The sequence below is a fragment of the Squalius cephalus genome (genome assembly GCF_949319135.1).
Source record: "Squalius cephalus genome assembly, chromosome: 20".
Lineage (NCBI taxonomy): Eukaryota > Metazoa > Chordata > Actinopteri > Cypriniformes > Leuciscidae > Squalius > Squalius cephalus.
This window is the reverse complement of record NC_137141.1, coordinates 23,861,391-23,879,690: the sequence shown is the minus strand read 5'-3', so window position 1 is coordinate 23,879,690 and position 18,300 is coordinate 23,861,391. Positions and strand designations below refer to the sequence as shown.

Genomic DNA, 18,300 nt, shown 5'->3' with positions numbered 1-18,300 from the left:
ATACTGGTTTTAAATTAAGTGTCGTATCGAAAGGAAAATACACTGGGCTTTTGAGAACCGCCAGCAATGACGAACAGAGCATTGTTTAATCTGGTCAGTCGAGGCGTTTATATGTGTTTCAGCGCATCAATGTCAGACGGAATTAAACGCTAACCCAGAGATAGACTTTCCTTGGCAAGTTTTCTCAGGAGTCTTTATTCAGATTAAAGTCAGAGAAGATCAGCGGCGGATGGATATAAATCAAAAAGGGCAATGCTGAGTGGCAGAGCTCCCTGCGAAACTGGTAATGGCCATAAGTCGATATGCGGAATTTCACTGTATATTATGTCTCTCAGACCAGGCGTGAGTAACAATGACAGACGGGCGTACGGCCACGGGGCGAGTGCCATCCCGGAAATCGTCCGTGTTGATCAGACAGATCAAATGCATTGTGTGGCCGCAACGGAGTCCTGTAATCTGTCATAGCTGCGGGGTCGCGGCTCTTTGCAGATGTGGCGGAGCTGATTACGTCTCCTCTGTTTAGCTGCCACTGCCCTTCTGCCTGGTTAGCATGTGTTTATTGCTATTGAAAGGCACGAGAGGGATGGGTAGAAGAAAAAATGAAGTGTACAGTCCTGGATCTGAAGCCTGTCAGGAGATGGATGGGTAGCTTGTGGCACGCTGCCCCTCCATCCACAATCTGTAAAGTGTACAGCAAAGTCATATGAACACACTAGCACTCAGTGCACTACATAAATAAGGCCGGACGGCAATAAGTCAGGCGCTAAAATGCGCCTGTATGTTAAACATTTCCGGCATTTCTAAATAAACGGCAATTCATCAAACAGAAAACATCACATATGCACGACATTGGCTCAATTATATATTTCATCTTTGGAGGTAATAAATAATGAGAGGCTACATGAAATGTGGGCTTGGTTATTTTACTTTGATGGTTGTTCAGGACTGGTAATCTTGCAAGTGAATGATGTATGTGCTCACTTACTTGGTCTGATTTTCAATTCCATAAAGGTTATATCAACATTTTAACTGCTTTAACATCCCATGATTTTGAAGGGCTATAATGCATTATATATATGACACATTTGAACAAACTCCTAATCCTACATATTACATTTCAACTCGAACCAGGAGTTTGTTCACACGAGTCAAATGAGGTCAAGTAGTCAGAATAAGCAATATAGTAATGGTGATGCTTGCCTTAGACACTGGCATAAATGTATATTTATTGGTCTGCTGGTGGATTGTCTTAAACCTTACCTTTTATTATGGCTTCTCAGAGCATTTTGTGCAACTACTTTGTGCATTAGCAGTATAGCCATAGATTTGCATAATGTTTCTATTACTTTTAGAGGTAGACACAAGTAAGAGAAAAGGGAGATAATAGGAAAAATCTCTTTTGGAAAATCACTTTTACAGCAGATATTGCTCTTTCCATTGTTGCATTGAAGCTACATTGAATTCACCCTCCTCGCTCACTGGTGAGAGAGCATGTTTGATTAATATCCTTAATGACAACCGGATCAATTAGGAACATTTGCACTTGTAAATTGCTTGTAAATGTCATGTTTTCAAGAAACAGTCTACTTGAAATCATTATCTTGATATAAAAAGAATGTAACTCACCACAAATCTGGGTATTCCTGCATCACTAATTTTCCCAGCAGGAAGACAAAAAACAAACAGCTTCCAGTAAAACAATTATGCCATATGTTTACAGACAGTGGGGTTTATGAATATTTACTAATTTCCTAGTTTAAAATGTCAAAGTTGCAGTCGTATCCATTGCACACTCTGTTCTGTAATGCATAGTCACTGCTTGAGCATTTGGTAATCAGACTTAGTATTTTCAGCTACTAGCCTAATCATTACGGTGTCAATATGGAACAAACAAAAATATGAAAGGAACAATAAATAATTAAACACTTATCTGCTGCTATTTTCTGTCTGGGTCCTCAGCATACATTTTTTTTGTTTCATTTTTTACTGACACATAACTCTAACTGTAGAAACTATACTAATAATACAATGTATTGAAAAGCTAGTTAGTTAAAATAATTCCTGTTCCATTCAGACACAGTAAACTGTGTCAAAAAAAATCTCATGATATGCTTTCTGTGTAAAGCATATCCTCTCAAGAGTTATTACCTTTATTAAAAGCCCTGACACATTGCCTTATATATTTCTGACTTCTCCAGCACCACAGAGACAATTTTCTTTTCTTAAATAAACTGTCATGCTAGTCTTAATATATTGTTGCCATCCTCACAGCAGGAGAAAGAAGGCTGATATAAAACATGTATATGTGAGATTGGTAATTGTATCTTTAGTGTACTTGAGTAGAACAAATGTTTCTCTCTCATGGCTGTGTTAATGTGATAAAGCTGAAATTGGCTTTTCATCAGTTTTCTTCGCGCTGTAATGGTGGACAGTGAAGAGAAGCCCTGGCATCAATATTAGCAACGCTGCACACTTCCTGTCTGTGCTAGTTATATTTCACATCACTACACTGGCCCCTCGGTGCATTATGAAACATGTGATAATGTGACAAATTACAAATATGAAAACATTTTTGCTTCATTTAAATGATAAGAATCACAGGGAGGCCTTGCTATAAACCATAAATAAAACATCTCACATGTTTGCGGTTATGTATGTGTGAGTGTGTATGAGGTGGCGGGGGAGCGTGTGCATTCAGATAGAAGGGCAGGGCTCCGGCAGGTATCAGCGTTAAAAGAGGAGGATTGCTCGCGCTGATACCCTCATCCAGAGTGGAATATTTCTAGAGGCCCTGACAGCTCCTCCAGTGCCGAAATGGAAAGGGCTTTATCATGGAATGGTTTGTCACTCACGCTGCTGCAGACGACTTGGCTTCAGGTTAAGCTTGTATCTAGCCCTGCTTTATGGTCCAAGCCCAAAGATCACAACATTGTTTTTGGTGTGAATTATGAAATCACTGATATAAAAAGCCCCCAGTTAGATTTTCGAAAGATTGTGCCCTGTTGTTTTCCCTGTTGGCTAAATTGTCTTTCTTTAACACATGAAAAGGGTTTTAAGTATTTCATAAATCTCATGGCAGACAGTCTGCTTCAGTTTAAAGAGGTTATATTTTATTATTATTTTTCCCCCAGGTCTTTCTTCCTGATATTTTTTGCTTTCATTTAAACCAATTGGAGGCATATCTTATGGGCTGCTAGTTTGCTGTTGAGTCTAATATAAAGTGTAATAATCTGTTTCCTTCTCATGACACCATGGTCTAAAGCAGGTGTCACCAACCCTGCTCCTGGAGGGCTACTGTCCTGCAGACTTTAGGTCCAACCCTGTTCCAACACACCTGCCTGTAATTATCAAGCAACCCTGAACAGCTTGATTAGCTGGTCCAGGTGTGTTTGATTGGGGTTGGAGCTGAAATCTGCAGGACTGTAGCCCTCCAGGAGCAGGGTTGGTGACACCTGGTCTAAAGTGTTGAACCCATTCAACAAGCAGTTTTTGTTCTTGTTGTGCAGAATTACTGTTTCTTAATGCCAGCTAGTGATGAAGTTACACATTTGGCTCTGTGTTTTTAGGGTGTTGTATCTTAGCATTGTCGTTTCCCACAGAGTTTGCACTTTAAATTTAAGTACTTTTTCCACCATTTCCAATATATATATTGTTTTTTTTTTGTGCCTACTGTACGTAAAACCACAATACTTTAGGAATAAATAATTGTTAGTTTCAGTAGTTTCTGTCTGCTGCTAGTTGGACCTTTGCTAAATAGCCATTGTTATATAAATAATGGTATAAATTTGTTGCACATTCTGGTAAATCCCTGTGCAGATTAAATATCCCTTTTTCAATTTGAAAGCAGAGAGGAGCTTTTAAGATGTCAGCACCTGCTGATTAGTACGTTACTAAGAGCTCCAAAGAACGTCCAGTTATTAATCTGCTGTAGAGCTGAAACCACCTCCACACCAGTTTGATCTCATAAGGCAGCGTTCCAGACAGGTCAGACCAGTGACCAAACTCACACTACAAACACACACTTTGCACATGCATTCTAACACAACATGAGCTAACCAAGTGATTGACTTTGGACACAAGTAGTTCAAAACAGAAAGGACTTTTGTTCTCCACCTTTAAAATAAACATGCCGGGGTTTATAATGACATAATGATCAGCTCATAAAAATGGGCAAAGTAAATAAATAAAATAAACTCAGAAGAGCAGTGTATGTGGCTTTTTAATACCATATTCATATACACATTTTTCCAAGACATAGAAAAGACACATTGGGATAAAAAGCCACATACTGTAACATGAAGCATTACCTTGATTCCCTTGACAAAAAGCCAATAGGATTTTTTTCATTGGCTTTTGGATTATTGCAGAAAATTAGCTATGTGACCAACTAAATATAATGACATTTACATGTTTTGTTGACAAGATAATCTTCACAAAATAACACAACTTTTATGAATTTTATATACAATTTCCTGAAGTAAAAAGCTAAAGTTAGGCTAGATGCATTACACCATGGATGCACAACTTCGACATAGGCACCGCTAAGCTTCCAAAAAATATTACATTTATCTTTCAAATCTACAAGTTGGAAAGTTTTAGTTAAAATAATTTGCTAGAGCACAAAGTATTAGTAAGTAGATGAGTTTTCCTGTTTTGCGTGATTGCGTTTAATGTCTCAGACAACCTCTGTACCATTTAAGGCAGGCATACACTGCGATTTCTGTGCAATTTCAGCAAGGTTACCTACTCACACTGAACAAGTAGATCTCATGCGATGTAAAGCCAAAGCTCACGATTTATGTGCTCTAAACGTGCACGGTGCACTCACACTATACGGTCCGAACGTTGAGCTGCGACTTGACTGCTCACACTATACGTGTGAAATATGTGCGATAAACCCCCGTGCCGGGTTGCGCCAATAGACCATATCGTTATTAGTATTACTGTATTATTAGTATTTTTTATTATTTTTATTAGGGAAGGCCTACTTTTATTATTAAATTGATAGCCTATTATAATTAATTTGCCACACAATAATTTCACACAGCGCATCACTGCATAACCTATACGCTGCAAGGATAATAATAAAAGATTAGATAGAAGCTTGCTTACTCATTGAAAATTATCTAAAAACGATTAGATCGAACTGGAGGTAAGCAACAGCAATTTGCAGCTAGTTTGATAGCTACAGAACTTAAAGGACAAGTTCGGTATTTTACACTTAAAGCCCTGTTTACAGATCGTTTCTGATGAAATAGAACGGTTAAGATTAAAATTTGGACACATGCTGCTGTCCCGAGAATTTTAGGTTTATTTCGCTTCCCCCCCCCCCCCCACCTACACAATGGCAGCCTATGTGCACTGGAACAATCCTTCCTAAAATGCATTAAACTTTCGTTTACAAAGACGTGAAACTCACCGAGTGGTCAGAGGTGTTCACTGATATGCTCACACAAAAATCGCTGCAAAAGATGCTTTCCAACAGGTTTTATCGTAGTTTTTGTCCAACTCCATTGACTTGTATTGAATGTGCAGTGTGAGGTACGGTATTACTCCGCCGCTTCTTCTTCTGCTTCTTCTGTGTATTCAATCAAATGCCAGCGGTTTGCTTGCAATTGGCAAAGGTGCATTATCGCCACCAACTGGGCTGGAGTGTCTATTATTCAAGCTCTCAACGGAAGAATCTACGGGTGTGAGACGTTTGGAAAAATAGGTCCACAGTTTTACAACGAATGGTAAAACACCTGTTGGAAAGCATCTTTTGCAGCGATTTTTGTGTGAGCATATCAGTGAACACCCCTGACCACTCGGTGAGTTTCACGTCTTTGTAAACGAAAGTTTAATGCGTTTTATGAAGGATTGTTCCAGTGCACCTATACACCCATTCTAGAGGTTTTGGGGAAAGCGAAATAAACCTAAAATTCTCGGGACAGCAGCATGTGTCCAAATTTTAATCTTAACCGTTCTATTTCATCAGAAACGATCTGTAAACAGGGCTTTAAGTGTAAAATACCGAACTTACCCTTTAAAGATCTCCCTCTTTTGGTTTTCTTTTTTGCTGCATGCAATGAGGGAAAAAACACAGTGTTTTAGGCAATCGGTTCGTAGCTCTGCTTCTACTGTGCGAAATAGTCACAAAGAGTGACCAAAATGCCAGAAATTCATCCGACCATTCTCGGATGGTCACCTGTCGGGAGAGGTTAATCGTCTCTTTTCTCCCTGTACACTGCACGACAGACGACGCACGACTGCACGACTCACGACATTTCGGGCCTGACCCGAAAATGAGTCGCACGAGTCAGAATTCGGCTCAAAATCGGACGCAAATTCCAGCCTCAGTCACTTGTAAGCAACCGCCTTTTTCAAGACCCATTTAGAACAACTAAAGTAATGCACAAATTAAGCATTGAAACTACTGCAAATGAAATGTGACAAGAAGAAGGAGGGCCCCTCATTCCTAATTGAAATGGTATAGTCCAATTTCCTGCTGGAGTGAATGCAGGTGGAGCCAGAATACAAGCAGCCATGTTTGGCTGGTTAGCATAGCGCCTTAGCCCCTACCGCTAGATGCTGTAACAACACCATGTGGCAGCAAAAACACCTTTTTCTGTTAAAAGATTTGCTATTATTGTGTCCTTAGAACATTTGTTTTACATTCAAATATATTTCATTATATTATAAGAGATTTTATCAGTGCCTAATTTATAAGAGTACAAAATGAACTTGAATGTAATATTTTTCCCCGTCTGCTGTCTTGGACATCACTGCTTAAGGATATCACTAGCAAAGGGCTCGGGACTGTGCACATTCTTGTGGTGCCATCAGCCAATCAGCATTGCTATGAGGTCAGGAATGGGAACGCTAATGAATTGATGTCTCCAGGCATTTTAGGCCTCCTTGGATCATAGCTGAATGTTGTAGTTGCTGCCTTCAGTCTGTGTGTTGCTTGATGACATTAATCTTGATTGTCGGTTTTATTTGGAACTAATTTCGTTGGCTAAAAAATAACTTGTCACATTCATCTGAAAAATTGCTCAATATTAACTTTTTTATTTATTTGTTTATTGAACGGTTGCATAAAACCGTGTGCTTTTTGGGCTGAATCACAACCATCTTATATGTGCAACATCACCTTTAATATTTTGTCATAAACACTTTGCTACGGTTGAAAAAATACCCTCATTATTGTCCCAAAGCAACAGTTACTAGAATGGAAGGGGAAAAAAGGCAACAATGGGAGTACTAGAGCTCTTTCAAGAGTCTGCAGGGCTAGTAAATGGGATGAAGCACTTCAAGATTAATTTACATCACTATGACGTTGCTTCAGATCTCAGCAGCAAGTCATTGGCCGGTTAGAGATTTCAAGAATAGCCTCTCTACAGTTTTCAATCAGTGGCCATGAAAGAGAGCAGCTTAAGCATCCTCCAGTCTAACGCTGCCTTCATCCTTATGGATTTTTTTAGTTGACTTATTTCCATGCACCTTTTTTTAAAAGGAGATTGTGAAAGAACATGCAAATATGAATATGATGAAGGGGCGTTTTCTGAGAAGAGTATCCACAATCATCAGCCATAGAAAACATAAATATTACATATAAATATACTACATTTGGAAATACTTAACTATTTTTAGCAATATATTTCAGTATTGAATGAAATATTTATTTATAATCAGCATTGCACTCATTCTTCTTCTTCCTGATGAATCCATAGATGCATGACACAAGTGTGAGCTTGTTCCTGAATGGTCTAGAGGAGGATGGCACAGCTTTGGACACACAAACCCTAGCAGGACCTGTTGATGACATCACCTCAGAGAGTGCTCTGTGGATTGGTAGAAGTTCTAACGGTAATGATTTCTGTACCTCTACATCTTTTAGTTTTTAATATGCACATTTATATATTTGATTTGAATTAGCTTTTTTTTTCAAAGCTGTAACTATCCTCGTCCAATGGTATTTCTCCTCAGAATCACACAGTTTCCTATCACTGGATTTGAGTGCAGAAAAGGACACACTAATTTGCAGACATGTTACATTTTTCCATTATAGAAATATTCATAAGCCTGCAACTAATCATAGTTGGAGTTTATATAGGTCAGGGGTGACCATATGGCAACAAATAATCTCCTCATAAATGAGATGAGATGGGATTTCTGTAATACCCCCAGGGAATGAAATACACACACACACACACACACACACACACACACACACACACACACACACACACACACACACACACACACACACACACACACACACACACACACACACACACACACACACACACACACACACACACACACACGTCACACACACACACACACATTTTGAATACACATCCACAAATAGTATAGACTTGCTAAAGTTTCTTTAAGTTCACTCTGCTATCATTCTAATCTAAGCTCAACATTGCTGTGTTTTTTAGTGCAAAAATGACAATAATTTTGACCAAATCTCTTAGAGGGCATAAAAAATTGGTTACCACTGCTATTAGTTTCTCTCGTTTCCTAAATGGCACAGAAGAACAAGGAAGCAACCCATTGCATATAGTCTTCAAAGAGAGCATGCCTCATTTACTGTCAAACATGCACACACAGAACAGCTTCACATGAAAGTTGCAGTCTGTGTAATCCATTTTGCACACATTATAAACTCTACATCCCGAGCCCAGGGGTCTGAAATGCTTGTTTGATTCATGTAGAACTCATGTGGACAAAGCATGGAAGGATTTCTTATAAGATTTAAAGTCCAATGCTGGGTTCAGACAAACATGATGCCATTTGAAACTTTTGACCAGAGCATAAAAATACAAATTTGACCAAGTAAGATGAGAAAAAGAGACTTCTTTCAAGAACATAAATTATCTCAGACCCCCAAATGTTTTTTTCTTGTCTTTTCAAATGTATGTCTATTCGATCATGTCATTTAATACTGAATAATCTTTCTTCTGGTGTACAGACTGGTTTATTAAGTCACCGTTGTCTGTATGAAATGCTTTTATCATTATATATAAATGTTCAATTTTTCTTTGGCTTGGCATATCTTGTCTTGCGTTTTCATATATGCATACAAATAAAATGGATAAAATGTGCTATTTAAATACAGCAACAATATCTCATATAAAACACAGACTCAGCACACAAAGATGAAAAGATTTCAGGGCAAACATCCATATAACATCTCAAACAGAGCCAGTTATTAGAACAGAAGGAATTATATCTTATCTGGTGATGTAGATGGACCCACACGTTTAGGCTTGGATCTATGCCGCCCATCCTGCCGGTGGGATTAATGCTCACAGAGAACTGTAAATAAGCATAATAGATCCCACCATGCAGCAAGTGTCTCTTTAACTCAAATAAAGACACAGATAAGGTAATCCACTAGTTGCTATGGATCCTGCAGACCGTCTTCAATAGCGGCCATTGACTTTCCTTTCTTTTTCTCCCCAGGGTCAAATCAATTCATTGGAAGGATGCAGGATTTTAGATTTTATCCAAAGACATTAACCAACAGGTAAGCATAAGGTCACAGGACATTAACATCAGATGCTGAAGCAAAACCAGTTTAGAAACACGGATATGAACAATTTTAAATCATGCATTTCTGTATTTCAGAGAGATTGAAGAGGTTTATGCTGGGCAATTCCCTCAACTACACACCCAGTCCACATGCCGCTGCCCCGCCAGCCATCCCAGAGTGCATCCCTTAGTGGAGAGGTACTGCATCCCCAATGCAGCCAATGATACCACCCATAACAAAGTGCTCCGCCTGAACCAGGACGCCCACCCACTGCATTACATCAATGACAATGACATCGGAACCACCTGGATCTCCTCCATCTTTCCCACTTTAGAGCTGCTGGACAAAGGAATAACCATCACTATAGATCTGGAGAATGGACAGTACCAGGTACATACCCACCAATAAGTGGCTTGTTGAGAATGTTGTTCCAGGACCAACAAAAATGGCCTGAAAAATCCCTACTTCGTTCATGCTGTGCATTTAGAAGAGTATTTATTAGGATTTATAGTTTATCTTGATATTAATTTAGTTTACAGAGCATCAAGAGTGAAAACACTATGTGCTTTAAAGTTAGTTTAACTTGATATTAGTTTACTTTACAGAGAATCAAGAAACCATATGGTTTGAAGCAGTGGTTCTCAACCTTTCTGACTCAATTTGTCCAAGACAATATTCGAAAGCCCTAATTTCTAAGCTGATATGTACCTGAAGTACTCATGTAATAAAAATAAATAAACTCAAAAATATGTCAGTTTAATGTTACACATCTTTATTTTTAGCAGGTTTTTTTAGTATTGTAATTAATATAACAACATTTAAATCATTTTAAGACTTAATGGGATGCCCCTGGAAGTTTGCAGAGAGCCCCCTAGTGGGCCCCGGGCCTTGGTTCTTAACAACTGATTTAAAGTAAGTTTCAACCCACCACTGTCTATTTGTGTGGCTGCTTTTTCAAATCCAGACACTGGGTAGCGTCTTTTCCATTTGAATACACTAAAGCCGACCTAAAGTCCTTTGTGTGTGTCTGAGTGAGTCGCTCAGTCATCCATGTGGCTAAGCCAAGCCGAGCAGAGAGTCCAGCTGTAAAGAAGTAGAGGATTTATGCAGCTCTGCCTCAGTCTCTCCTCTCAATACCAGATAAAACACACCACCACACAGACTTTGAAGTGTCCACTTAGTCAAAGCTGCAACCAGTTTCTCGACAAACTCCTCAAAATGAAGCCACAGAGGGAGAGAGTGAAGAGTAAAGCGGTGCTTCAAGCTGTTCTTCAAAGCGCCGGCGTGCTTTAGGAGGCAGCGGAGCATTGACTGTTGCTGTGCAGATAATAGATAATCCATTGCTGTTTAGTATTTCATGCATATTTCACCCTCTGTCAATTTTGCATGCTTCCTTTACAGGTTTTCTACGTGATTCTCCAATTCCTCAACGCTCAGCCCGAAGCAGTCCGCATTCAAAGGAAGACGATCAGGAACTCAGAATGGAAGGACTGGCAGTTCTTGGCCAAGAACTGCAGCTACTTTGGGATGGAGGATAACGGGCCTTTGGATCGTCCTGATTCTGTAAACTGTCTACAGTTGCCCAGGTACTGTATACACACACACACACATATACACACACACACACACACACACACGCGCTCTATATGTCCGTTAGTCCATCCACCGGCGCTTCTGTATCTGATAACTGTCCTTGAACAAATGATTCCTGCCAGGTAAGCTGTATCAAAGTGGGTTGAGACAAGTTCCCACTTTGATAAAAGCAGTGGATTGTCATTTAGTGGGAGTCTAGGAGCTTTTGGAGGATCTAGGAGGAGAATAGGGAGGAAAATGCTGCTCTTGGCTGCGGTCCAGGCTGCACACATCTGATCTCTGCTGTCCTTGGCTGCAATCAAGACAGCAGAGAGACTTAGCTGTTATGGACCACACAAGCATCTGGTTTCACATGCATACAGAGAAAATGAGGACAGTTATTTTAATGGGCTCGGGCTGAGAGGGTTATAGTAACTATTTATGATGATAAACTGCAGTTCATGTGTCTTCATTGATGATACATATACAGAAACACATAATACATAATTGACCCTCACAAAATCATTAGTGAAAGTCATATTGAAATCATGCGATTAAGTAGCTACTTCACAAAGAATTCTTTATGAATTCTTAAAGCTTTATGAATTCATTAATTATTATTCATAAAATAATGAAACTCTAAATGCTCTAAAGTACTAAAAGAAAACACAAAAAATCTATATGTAAACTAAAAAAATCTTCTCCACTCAATAACTGTTTTTTTCTTTTCTTGAATCACTTTATGAATCGTGGTTAATTTCTTTAATATATCAATACTCCCAGTTTCTGTTAATTTAAATAAAAAGTTTGAAAACAACTATATGGGAAGGACAATGGAAGGCTTTAGAGTAAAAAAGGTTGAGAACCACTGATCTACATAACATCACACTACATTTTAAGTTAGGCTAGCTCATGATAAATCTGTTTATAATGCAGCCTATGCATCCTGCTTAGTTTGGTTCTACTGACCAGATGTTTCACCACTTTACTTGTCCAAATATTTACATTATTTACAAACAATATCTTCGACCCAGTGACTTAAGGGTCTGCACTTAGATTTTTAAGACATGTCACATCAGAGTATGTGGGGAGAGAGAGACACAGAGAGCAAAAGTAGATGAAAAGAGAGAGAGAGAGAGAGAGAGAGAGAGAGAGAGAGACTGTGACAAAATACTTTCTTCACACAGGTTTGTCCTGGATAAGTCTACCAGCATTAGGGCTGGAACATGCAGAAGCGCTCTGTGGATCTTTCTTGAGAGTGAATAATGCAGCAGGGGCTATACCTGTCCTGCCCCTGGAAAGACTTTGAGAACTCTCTCATTCACCCTATTTATTCCTGCCCTTTAAGAAATCAACCTTTCAAACCCCGAACTATATTTTAAATCTGTATTAGTGAAATTTCCTCTTAGTAGTTTTGAGATGCAAAGGAAAGACCTTTGCTTTTCCAATTTCTTTGATGTTTGTTCATTTCAGTAGCTTGTGACATGTTTCATTTTTAAACTGACAACGTGTTACACTGCTATGTCAAAACTTGAAGTTCTCGGTCTCTTTCAATCACTCACACATTCAAAGCTTTAGACGCAGGATTTGTATTATTTTTTCTTTCTTTTGTAAGTCAGTAGGATAATATAGGTTACATTTTCTGTTTGTAACAATTTAAAGGGTTTAGTTCACCCAAGAATGAAAATCGTCATAATTTACACATCCACATTCCTGCAAGGCTTACTTTCTACCAAGGGGAAATGCTGAAGAATTACGCTGGCCACTCTTTTACTTATGACGAAAGTCATTTAAAAGCACCAAAAATGCTAAAAATCATTTTTTCAGGGTTCACACCTTCTATGACCAATGCATTTACATGACATTTCCAGTTTTTTTGTGATTATGGGATGTTTTGTTGTTTTTGTTTTTTGCAATTAGCAGTTTTTGCTTAAATATATTAGAGCTTGACATAACTTTAAAATTAATATTCATTATAGAAATTTCTATGACTTTTCTAGGTCTGGAAATCACACTTTAAAAAAAGTTTTCCAAGACCGGGGAAACAAATTAAAATGAACAATATGTCGTCATTTTTAGCTGTTTTTGGTTATTTTAAAGCTTGTTTTGTTCTAAGAAGCTTGTTTAGCTTCTAGTTGATTTATAGCATCAAATAAAGAATGAATGTTGTTTCAATCGTGGAAAGATGTCAAACACACCGTTTTTCAAGTTCAAATCCACCGATGTTAATCTCTCCTGACTGCTTTGTCGGACAAAAATGGCGGATTTGGTGGATGGCGGATTATGATTGGTCAGATCGCCTGTCAATCAAACTCCCTGCGAAGGGTGAATTGCAAACTAAATTGAGGGGTTTTTTTTTTTTGTCTTTTGTTTCAGTGACATACCATACTCCCGCGGAAATATCACCTTCAGCATGCTAACACCCGAGCCAAACCTGCGACCGGACTACAACGACTTCTACAACAGTGCCGCCCTTCAAGAGTTTGTGAGAGCCACACATGTGAGAATCCTTTTCCACGGGCAGTACCACACTCAAGAGGCAACGGTTCCTTTCCGCCATCGCTACTATGCCGTGGACGAGATCACCATCAGCGGCAGGTTCGAGACCAGCAGCATTCTGACACCTGCCAACCCCAATCAAGCATCACCTGACACTATCTCCCCTTTTTGCCCCATGATTAACGCTTCCAGTAACAAAATTTGACATACATTTGTGGATTTTGTTTTAATTTGATTGGATTTCCGTGTTTGATGAGAAAATCAGTAGGCGGATATGGCAGGATAATTCAGACTTTGATAAAGTGAAAGACTTTTTAGGTTCAAGACCAAGTGGAGATGGCAGAAAAATTATGTTTGCTAGTTTGACACAACTGGGGGATCTATGACATGTCTGTTATTAGCCGCATAGAGTAATGCCATGTTTAACACAGATTTTGTCTTCCTGTTAATGGTCTTGTAATTACAGTGGGGATGCCACATTTGGAAATCACTGGCAGGAAGATTTCAGAACTTGTGTTCTTCTCCGATGCTTCAGGGAAGCAGCTAATCAGTCTGAAATGTTCTTCTTCGTCTCTCAAGGATGTTGAATCTGTTCTTTTGTCTCTTCAGAAGCAGATACATGGTGTTATATCCATGTATACCTTCAGACATTAAACAGCCACTGTTCTTACGACTATGGTAATTATGTCATTATGCAGGCAGCTGTAACCTGGCTCGTTCTCGCTGTGCGAGTAAGTCTGAGTGAGCGAGAGAAGGCAGCTTTAATTAAGAGCTAGTTAAACTGGCACAGACGAAATCGAGATTTAGAGACTGTGAAATCTCATCATCCTCTGACATTCAGAGGTGTCCCCCGTCCTCCCCGCCTTTTCTCTCTTTTTTCCCCCTGTATGGCTCTCTACTTTTGCTCTCTGAGGCATCGCAACAGCTTCGCTGGAGAAACAAAGGCAGAGAGTAAACAGTAGTGGATTCACCCCCTTAGGGAGACTGACAGTTCAAACATGTGAGAGGCTGAGAAGAGGATGTATGTGTGTTTGGGGACTAAAATGTGCGTAAATTCCGCCTTTGAGGTATTCTGACAGGGTGTCAAGCTGTGTCTGGGAGCATTAGTGTTTGCTTTACGCTCATACCGTAATAACCTCCAGCAATAATGACAGCCCTCTTTCTTTTCCACTCTCCTCCTCTCTTGTTTTCTTGTTAAGTTGTTTGTTTGAGTAACGGAGGTGAAGGGTGCTGTTTTTAGAGGGAGCCGTGTAAAGATGCGTAGATGATAATGTTGAATAAGGGCCGTTGAGAATGAATAATTAAAGCGGTGACCTGCAGGTGCGTGTTCTGTCTGATGGAGACCTGTCAGGTCTGCTGTTGTACATTACGACACACCGTTGATATTTCCTTTGGCATTTATAAATGTTGAATGCGAAAGTCCTATTAGCCATGCACAGAGAGAATGATGGAATGGAAGATTGATAGAGAGATCTAGAGAATGTGAAAAAGGAAGATTTTGTCAGGAACCGTTGATGTTGCTGACCCTGTTGATTTGATGAAATTTGCTACATATTTCCAAGTGTCCTGAGAAAATTAATGTTGAACTGAAAATTATAAATTTGGATAATTAAAAAAAAAGTGAACACTGATTCAAATGATTAGACATAATACATCAACTTTGAGCTTTTTTGACTTAATTTTTTAGCATTTTCATTTTAATACGTTCTTAGTCTTATTATGACAGATTCCATGACAGACTTGATTACAAGAAAAGAAAAACATAGTCATGTCAATCTTTCATCAAAATACATTATCCCTCCTGTCTTAAGTTTTTTGTTTTGCCCTGCCTAAAACAACTTTCCTTTCTGCTAACATCATCAAGACCTCTTTTTCTCAGCCAATCAATTACCACAGTATAAAATCATGTCTTGTTTCACTTAATTGTATGTGTGAAATGTAAATACCCTATTTAATTTGGAAATGTCACATTATGGAAGAAAATGTTGTTGTTCTCACCATATCATGCTTACTTTAAAATGTACTTTTAAAAATAGCATAGTTTTGTGGAACATGAACAAATCATATCTGCTTAATCTGCATCATAATATTCCGTTTCCTTGATTTCTGCTCCAATTAAGGTATTCAAGCAAAACACAAATTTTTTATTTACCTTGAGAACCAGTTCCACTCAAGCGTGCGGCACAAGCCCTGAAAAGTGAAGCCAAAACGTCTCGATAGCCCCCCGGTGACTGGTCCTAGTATAGGTTATAAGCCCCGCCTCACCGTGTTACTCAATGGGACGTGAGACCAACTAAACAATTAAATACACTTCAAATATCTTTTTTACAAAGGTGGTTTCTTTCATTTGCTGTCGTTTTTATCACACTGATGTAAGTTCAAGTGTCTGTTTCAAAAATAAGTTGGTTTTTAGTTAGTTACGTGATGCGGTGGTGTAACGTCATGATTGACAGCTGTGATTGACAGGTTCTCTGAGCGAAGTAGTCACTGAAGCACCAACGGACATTTTTTTCGGGATCTTCGGAGGACTGAGGAGATTGTATTTACTTTATTTTAACAAGCCTCTTGTCGTACTGCAATCAATTTTTTAAAAAGTGTGCAGAATGCACTCTCCCTGAGTGCATTCTGCGAGAGGGCGGAGCGTTGATTTCGCGGACTCAAGTTCCAATATGTCAGCGCCATATCGGGAAACTGGTGGCTTCAGTTCTCATCAATGGAAGAGAGCGAAGGGGCGTCGTCCATCTTTTTTTACAGTCTATGGTTCCACTAGATGTATGAGAAGAACAGAAATGATGATTCTCCAGAAGGATGTGGGTTCTAATTGTGTGTCTTTGTCCCTTTAGGTGTGAGTGCCATGGCCATGCAGACAGCTGTGACACTAGTGTGAGTCCGTACCGTTGCGCCTGCCTCCCAGAGAGCCACACACATGGAGCTAATGTGAGTCCCGCAGGGGAGGCCCCCTTTTAATTAACCACTTCCCTTTAATGACATGCAAGAGTCCTCTTTAATGAACAGCACACTCAAAAATAGGCCTTAACGGAATGACAGGAAAAAAGCTGTGAGAGAGAGAGAGAGAGAGAGAGAGAGAGAGAGAGAGAGAGAGCTAGAGCTAGAGCGTGAGGAAAACAAGAGACCGAGAGATCATTCCCGCACATCTCCAGTTTCCTGATGAAAAGAGCTAAAAGAAGGGTAAAAAAGAAGGAGAGAAGGAAGTGGTTTTGTGGGCAGCAATGCTCTAATCGTCCTGTCCCATCAGCCCCTGGGTGTCTTGATGATGAGTCCAGCAAAGGTAATTATATCTCAGGGAAAGCTCTGATGACACGGCGCCAGTACTCACACTTTCAGGAATGCCATGGCTCACCAGTGTCGAGAAGCTACTTTGAAACTGTAGTTTGCCAAGATTATCATAATTTAAAGTATTTGAACTACAGTCAAGTTGTAGTCTAGACCTAAAATACCATGAAGGACTTAAAAAAAAAAAAAATCATTTCCATGAACCATTCGAATAAACTGTTCAATGCTACATACTGTATAAGAGAGATTCACTAGAATGCATTGGATTTTCCGGTTTGAAATATGAGAGAGAGGTTTGAGTCCAAACTGTTTCACTATAATGAAGCATTTGAGAGAAGGGGGCATTTTTTTAAGGTAAACCAATTCACTAGAATGAATCAGACATCTACAGGACATTTTTAGGCAAACTGATTCACTAAAATGAATCAGACGTTCATACATATGATAGAGAGGATCGTTTAGGACAAATAGAATGAATTTAACGCTACATATGAGAGACGTTACCATTTAGGAGGAACAACAAATCAGACCTACTACATATGAGAAGAGAAAGTTTAGGGTGTGTCAATTCACTAGAATAAATCAGACTTTCTGATGCCACATTTGAGAGAAGGGAGCGTTTTGGAGGTAAAGCAATTTACTAGAATGAAAGAGCCCGTTTAGGGCAAACTGATTCACTAAAAATGAATCAGACATTTCTACATATGATAGAGAAAAATATTGTGTACAAATATGCAAATATTGTTGTGGACATTGGGGGACCCTTGAAGTCAAAAGATTGAGATCCACTGGTTTAGTATGAACTGATTCACTAGAACGAATCAGACCTTCCTACACTACAAATGAGAGAAAGGACCATTTAGGGGAGACAGTTTGATTTAGAGCTTCAGCAATTCTGCATGTGAAAATATAGTTAGGTTTAAATGTCCTTTATTTGTAGAACCGCTTTTGACAAAAAAAAAACCTGTAGTCTTTTCCATATTCTACTAGTTCTCCATTCCTCTCTGGAATCTCCTCACCGTTCTTCCTATTGAGAGTCTGCACTGTCCAGATCGCTGCTTATAATTCTGAACATTGGGAACAAGTCCCAGGATTAAACTTTTAAACCTGATGTTTGGTGATTTAAATTATTCACCAGATGTCATGCATTATTCAAGGCCAGACACGGCACACTCTCTCTACTGCTGCTACTGTTGTTGTTTTCACCGAAACAAACAAGGGCCACATCGAACACGTATATACTGAAAAGTGTGTGTGTGAATATGGTAAATATGAGTTGTCTCGTCGCCCTAAACGCCCCTAGACCCAAACACCTGGCTTCGAGGTGGGACTGTCGCCTGCCCCGAAGCTACCTGCTGTGTTTACTTACTAGCTCTGAGACACGGATCTATGCTGGCCCTACTAATGTT

At 39.3% G+C, this 18,300-nt stretch overlaps 1 protein-coding gene across 1 annotated transcript in view; it reads left to right on the top strand.

Annotated features, from left to right (window-relative positions):
- The window catches only part of ush2a (Usher syndrome 2A (autosomal recessive, mild)), a 210,294-nt gene that overhangs the window by 10,670 nt on the left and 181,324 nt on the right, over window positions 1-18,300 (top strand). The window contains exons 4-9 of the mRNA XM_079853829.1: window positions 7,713-7,848; window positions 9,457-9,520; window positions 9,622-9,916; window positions 10,928-11,112; window positions 13,475-13,696; window positions 16,441-16,534. Coding sequence (XP_079709955.1) covers window positions 7,713-7,848; window positions 9,457-9,520; window positions 9,622-9,916; window positions 10,928-11,112; window positions 13,475-13,696; window positions 16,441-16,534 — 996 coding nt within the window. The remainder of the gene's footprint in view (window positions 1-7,712; window positions 7,849-9,456; window positions 9,521-9,621; window positions 9,917-10,927; window positions 11,113-13,474; window positions 13,697-16,440; window positions 16,535-18,300) is intronic.